The sequence below is a fragment of the Anarrhichthys ocellatus genome, unplaced genomic scaffold (genome assembly GCF_004355925.1).
Source record: "Anarrhichthys ocellatus isolate YVR2014 unplaced genomic scaffold, GSC_Weel_1.0 scaffold4, whole genome shotgun sequence".
NCBI lineage: Eukaryota > Metazoa > Chordata > Actinopteri > Perciformes > Anarhichadidae > Anarrhichthys > Anarrhichthys ocellatus.
The window spans coordinates 10,192,129-10,199,094 of NW_022280034.1; the positions used below are offsets into that span (position 1 = coordinate 10,192,129).

At 45.9% G+C, this 6,966-nt stretch overlaps 1 protein-coding gene across 1 annotated transcript; it reads left to right on the forward strand.

The window, feature by feature from the left end:
- The first annotated feature begins 2,335 nt into the window (after positions 1-2,335).
- On the forward strand, positions 2,336-5,211 carry nog2 (noggin 2). The gene has a single exon (XM_031843847.1). It carries the CDS (start codon positions 3,583-3,585, stop codon positions 4,216-4,218), a length of 636 nt encoding a protein of 211 aa, XP_031699707.1. The 5' UTR covers positions 2,336-3,582; the 3' UTR covers positions 4,219-5,211.
- The last annotated feature ends 1,755 nt before the right edge of the window (positions 5,212-6,966 follow it).

Sequence of the window (6,966 nt, forward strand, 5' to 3'; positions counted from 1 at the left end):
CCAAGCTGTCCGTCTCCATCCACCCCCCCCCGTGCCATTCTACCAGTCCCCAGTGGGCACAGTCAGCCAGTCTGGCCAGACCCACCCCTTGCTGTGCCCCTGCACTGGATAAGCCTGGACCTTGGGTAGAGGCCTTTGTATGGAGCCATGGGGGTGTTAGAGTGTGTGTATGTGTTTGTGTATGTGTTACGTGTTGGTGTGGATGTGTGTATAGCATTCACGGCAGAAGAGGAGAAGGGGGTCCTATCTGTGCCTAAGGGCTGCCCCCCAACGCACCCTCACCATGCGCCCTATTGAGACCTAAGGGAGCGTGAACAATCACTGCAAAACCAAAGAGCTAAGTCCCCTTGTTATACAAGCCCAGTTTTCAGCACCAGCCCCACCTCTCTCCTCCATGGTGCGTCCCACCCCCATCCCAGCACCCCAGCCCCACTCGTCAGAGGTTGACGGGCTTCGTTAAAGCGAGCCGGGTCCTTTTATGGCGTTATTTAATTAGCCATTCCACAGCAAACTGCCATCCGGCACCACCACCACCCCTCACCCCGTCCTCTTCTCTTTGCTGAAACCACCACCACCTCTTCTGCCTTCACCCCCACTTACTCGACATCATCACCACCACCGCCGCCCCTCCCCACTGTGCTGACCGGTCCCCCTCCTCTATCCTCTCCTTGTCTTTATCTCCGGTAATTAGCCAGGGATGGGGGTGGACTTCATTGCTCGGTTGCTTGACAGTATTAGTGCTTGAGACTAGGAGGAAGGGAGGTGTCCCTCCCTGCATGGGGTTTTCTCTCTCAGTCCAGCACGCCAAGACCTGTGGAGGGAGACAATGGAATTGGCCAGTTCTACAGTAACCAGCTCAGCCTCACTGTCCACGCTGCCCACTGAGCTCTTTCTGCACTGGCACCCTAATCATTAACCACATTATGACTGTGTGTCTGCATGCAGGTTGGAGGGATCAACGGTAGTTCACTGATAGGATGCAGACGACTGCTGCCAACTATTTCAGAGTGGTTAAAGCAGTTGAGATTGGTAAATGATGCATCTTAATTCTGCCAGACACTAAATTTAGAGTGATTCTTGTGATAAAAGTTCTTCCAGCCATAAACAGGAGTTTTTTAAATTTATTATACTCTTATCAAGGATGATTCAGCTTACTTACTTCAGTTTGGCATAATGTATCCTGCTTTGACAGATCTTTGATCTTTGAGCACATTCTCTTGAGCTGCACCATAACTATGTATGAGTGCACATTCCTTCCACATGCACTCAAACATGAGTAGTCAAACAGTGAGGCAGAGAGTGTTTCCCTTGCTGCCGGTCCACACCGTGCTGGATCGACGCCCTCTAGTGACCACCACAAAGGACAAGCACAATGACAAGTCGAAATGCCCAATAAACCTGGTCAGCCTTCCCAAACTGCAGGATAAATACAACACCCTCGAGCCAGGATGAAATTATTGGGAAACACATCCAAACTCAGTCGAACCAACGTGTGTAGCTGATGTTAATGAACCGATAATCATTTAAAAAAAGGTTTATTATGCATGAAATGACTTTATTTTAATGTCAGCGTATTATGCTTTATTATGGCTAAACAAAAATCTAAAACATGTTAACTTCATAGTCAATTAATGAAACTTGCCTGAAATAATTGAAGTGGCATTATAAGAGGACCAACATAGTTCAAACTAAAGTAAGTCCAGCATGGTCTAATGACTGCTTAGCATGGGAAAGGTACCGCTTAGTTATCCATGGCCATTTATAGCCCTTAATTACGCGCCTATTTTGTGACCCCTAAGTTCAACGGGCCAATTCCTGTGTGGACCCAAAATGCTGACGAACAAAGGTGGAATGTGATGCCCCTTTTCCTTAGACAAGCTACTAAACGTTTCCCATCAATTTCATGGGAAAGTTCAAGCCAAGGAAACTCTTTTAAAAGGCCTCGGCTGAATATTGACAGCGTATTGAACCTATTAGTGCATCACAGACACTCTGTTGAGACGCGCAGGAGAAAACAGTTGCTATGGCACTTAAAGTGTGTGAGAGAGATTTCAGACGTTCTGTAATATAATAACACTGTGCATGTTGTGGAACATTACACTTTATGCGGGATAAAACTGGTGCTTTAGGACCCAGTTGATCCTTGTGATTGTGGCTGATATTTTCCACGTTGTGAGGGGAGGGGGTGGCCTGGAGGGTGTGTGTGTGAGGGGGGGGGCTGTCAATCATAGTGAAAGTGGCCGGGGTGGGCAGGCCCCTCTGACACTTTGTACCGTCGGAGGGGGATATTTAACTTGGGACTGAGCACCACTCGCTACAGACACACTCACACACAGTGTGCCTAAGCAAAGAAACGCTCCAGCGCCAAGTCTCTCAGACTCCTGAAGTAGGAGCGACTCAGTAGGAGCTTCTGTAGCAGTTATCAAAGGAGTAGAGACGTTCCCTCAGGAATTGACCGCTTGCATCGACCGGGCAAAAAGGCTCCTGATTATGGACTGTCTCGTCATGCAGCGACAGTGGGATCTGGACTTTTTCTGAAAAGGACTCAGCAATACTCCGGTGAAAGGAACTCTGAACTAACAACGTTTTCTGGCTTTGTGCAGTTTGCATTTGATATGCACTGACACTGCAATTTGCTGTAACTCCGCTTTTCAGCATTTTTTTTTTCCTGTTACACGCACAGTCGAGATTTCTGTTGGAATACTGCAGCCTGAGACTTGCATGTAAAGAACCGAACTGCGATTTGGAACATCCTCTGGAAAGATAAATGTCTGTTAGTTCATAGGTTAAGATTGCATCCCACTGTGGCGCGTTTTTTCTCTAAGCTTGCGGACATTTTCAGTGATGTGCATATAGACCGACGGCTGGAATACCGCAAGGGACTGACTGCATAGACCATTTCCATCAGTCCATGGATAGTGCGCCCTGGGACCTTGTCAAACCTGAGAGCGTCAGGCGACGTTAAGAGAAACCACGTTTATAAAAGCCGTGCGTAAAAATAACATTGGCCAACGCATCTCCTCATTGCCGGGCGCGTGACATTTAAAACTTGGTGAAGTACTCTTTTGTGCGCCCTTCTCTCTCGGAACGCTCCGGATCTATTCTGTCTCTTTAGAAAACACTTCATTCCATGCAGCTCTCGCCTCGGCCGCTGTCATCCAGTGTAGACAGTTCGTCGTGGCTTCGAGTCCCCGGGGTAACCATGACAACCGAAAGAAACCCAAAGTGAATCCAAGGGAGCGGGGTGAGGCCGGAGAGAGCGTGAATAGAGTTTTCCCCATTTTGTTTCGTGCTTTTTTGTTTTGTTTAGACTAAACACTTTTTGCAAAGCAGGGGCACCGCTCGGCGCTGCAGAGTTGCATCAGCGGGCAAATTGCAAAGTTGAAGGAGCCCTAAAAAGCAAAGCACTCCGCTCCATGTCATTCAAACCCGAGGTGGTCTATTAAAAGTATCGCCTTGCTGGTGACTGTTCTTCTACTATTTATGAAGCCCCGGGCTAGTCACTGCAGACAACACGGTGACCGGGAAAAGAATTGAACACTACTTACGCGAGAAGAACCGGTGCGTAAAGCAAGAGGAATAATGGGCCTCTCACAAACGCTACTATTTTACGTGCTGGTGTGCGTTCACCTTGGAGTTTCCCAGCATTACCTTCGCCTCCGTCCATCGCCCAGCGATCACCTCCCTGTGCCCGACCTCAAGGAGGACCCCGACCCGGAGTACGACCCCCGGGAGCAGGACTTGGCCGAGAGGACTCTGAGGAAAAAGCTCGGCAGTAACTTTGACCCCAACTTCATGTCCATCACCTCGCCCATGCTGGTGAACCTCTCCGCGCCAGACAACCAGGTGAAGCTGCAGGGGCCCATGCCTAACGAGATTAAAAAGCTGGACCTTACAGAGACCCCCTATGGAAAGCGGGTAAAAGTGGGCAAGAAAGCCCGTAGGAAATTTCTGCAGTGGCTGTGGACCTATACGCACTGCCCAGTGGTACACTCCTGGAAGGATTTGGGCGTGAGGTTCTGGCCACGTTACATCAAGGAGGGAAACTGTTTCTCTGAGCGCTCGTGCTCCTTCCCCGAGGGGATGTCTTGCAAACCCGTCAAGTCAATCAACAAGATTTTCCTCCGGTGGTATTGTCAAGGGTTTCTAAGACAGAAATACTGTACGTGGATACAGGTGCAATACCCAATCATCTCAGAGTGCAAGTGTTCGTGCTGATTTTCTCTAAGGAAGTAGTGGAGGTCGAGGGGGAGTGGACTGGAAATACGGTTTCTATTGCACTGTTAACTCTCTACAGAGATGGGCACCATAGCAAATCTATTTTTTTATATAGCATTTTAAGTGAAATACCAACATTGTACATATTTAAGAAAAATGCAGCTATTTTTTCTAATTGAACCAGGACCATATTTTATTCTCAACCCTGAAACGTGTTTTTGGGGGGAACACGAGCACTTCATAAGGAAGAGCTTTTTTTTGATATTTTTTATGAGACATTGAAGATGCAATGCATATGCTACACTTCTCCAAGAGGTGAACTTTTTCTTCAACTGAACATTGATGCTGACTGTTATTTCACTGCAATGCTGCCTAGAGTTTTTGTATAATATTAATATCAATAATAATTAAATTGTAAAAAAAAAAAAAAAGTTGAGGTTAAAAATATATATAAAGGCGTGAACTCAGCTTTTTTGGAATACATAGTATTGTAGAAATAAACAAATCTGTACGTTTTATTTATTATTTTAACGATTGTGAGTATAGAGCATAAGGAAAGAGAATAGCAGAGTATACCAGAAAAAAATATGGGAGATGTCTACTTGAATATTTCTAAAAATAAAAAAAAATCAATAAAATCAATAAAAAAGTAAAACATATCAGTGTACATGTTATGTTTACACGTTTTAGCAATAAAGTCTATCATTTCAACGTGTATTAGTGTCAAGCCATGTTGCTTATAACGAGTGTCTATATCCAGGGGGCGTGTACGCTGTAAAGAAATATCATCTGAACATGTTGTCTTAAAATCTTACACTGCAAAAAAAAAGTTTGCTGATGGCCTAAAATCATTTCACTTGTTTGCAATAGAGTTGACTTTGGCAGATTTGCCATAAATAAGTGTCATAACAATGTTATTTGATAAAAGAAAAGGAGTTTCTTGAATTGGAAACAAGTGAAATTGAGCCACGTTTTAAGAAAACTGTTGTTTACCACTGATACTTTTTGCAGTGTAGACGCTCGGGCTCCGAAGTGGAGTGGACTTTCCAAACTGCACAGTAAGTCCAAGCTCCAGTGACTCTGTGTGGACTGCCTGACGCTCCGCGCCGTCACAGTGATTTTAGAAAGGGCTGATTTACTACGCCGTGTAATGCGCAACACATACCTCCAGCACCTCCACAGAACTGGCATTCATTTGTCTCAGCCAGAAGGAGGGGAGAGGGCGCGCACATTCGTCTCCCCTGTCTACGCACATGCTCGTTTCGGAGCTGCGAGGTGTTAACATAATGGGTAAAATATGATTCAGACATTTCAAACAGTGTCAGATGATGAAATGGCGAGCGTCTATGCGCGAGCCAGGGGCGTCTGGGGTCTGTGCTTTTTACTCTGGAAGCTCCACACAAGTTCCACTGAGGTATTTGTATAGAGGTGGACTGGAGCAGACCGGCGCCTATTCAAGTCTGACCGCCCTGTAGAGAAGGAAAAAACACAAAGCCCATAAAACAATGGTCAACTGTTTTTGACGTCAGCAGACTATTAATTGGAGAGCCGGGTTCTGCTGTCTGCAAGTTAAAGAGATATGGCCAATTAAACGCACTGGAGACGCGCAGGGAAATTAACAATGAAACGAAAGCGAAGAGTCATTTACTGTAAGTAGGGGGTTTTATGGTGTTTATATTATTCTTTAAATACAATCAACGACTTAAACAGAGCTATGACTGAATGTCTGAAAGCTAAAAGCAGCGTTGTTTCCACTGAGCGCATGTTGTGTGCGTTAAAGTGATTTGTGCTTTTTCTGCGGGCAGAGTTGGATTTGACACTTGCCGCACGGTTATTGTGACAGAACCTCTGAGGGGATTTGGTAAGCAGAGGAGAAGAACGGCAGCATGCCAGAGGAGGAGGAGGAGGAGGAAGAGGAAGAGGAGAAGGAGCAGGAGGGGGGCTGCTTTCCTTACTGTCAGCTTCTTTCTTGATGATGTCTCGGGGTTTTTAGAAACTGCGTCTCTGACTCGACGGCGCCACTCAGCCGCCCCCTCTCGACTGCACAGAATGAGGCACTTTGGGAAACAGTAACCCTTTCAGGCTCTGCCCGGAGAGTATTTTAGAAGCGTGTGAAAGGCAATACGCCGCCCTGGCTCCAGCCAGTTAGGTGCGCACCTTTTAGAAACAGACCCTGCCAGCCAGTCAGATCAACGGTTCTCAAAGTGGGGGCCGGGGACCTCCAGGTTGTCCTTGAGGGGAGTCCAGGGGGTCTTCAGCAAATTGATGAATCGATCATTTTCAACAAAGTACTTAATTCACGAGAAATACCCTCATTTTGACAGTGTTTACGCATGAACGCAAGAATCTTCTCAGTGAAGTGTCCCTGCACACAAATCTGATTAAATGAAGGTCTAAGAATGTCTGTCAGTTTGTGGTTAAACCAAATAAAAATGTTAGATATGTAGGATCAGGACATGACATATACTTTACAACTCATCACATCTCACATTTATTCTAACCCTGGCTATTTGCTCAAAATCCATTCCCACAGCTTCAAATCCAATGTACACCCACTCAATAAATTCCAACAGCAACCCTTTAAATGCAGACAAATTTAACACGGTTATATTAAATATGGACCTTGTGGATTTTTTTACACCAGGGAAAAATGCCAATCCTCAAATGAGCAACTGTCAGAGACTCCTGTCTTCACTTTATGCAAAAATGGTCATGCTGACTGTCACATCTTCACACCATTCACAAAAT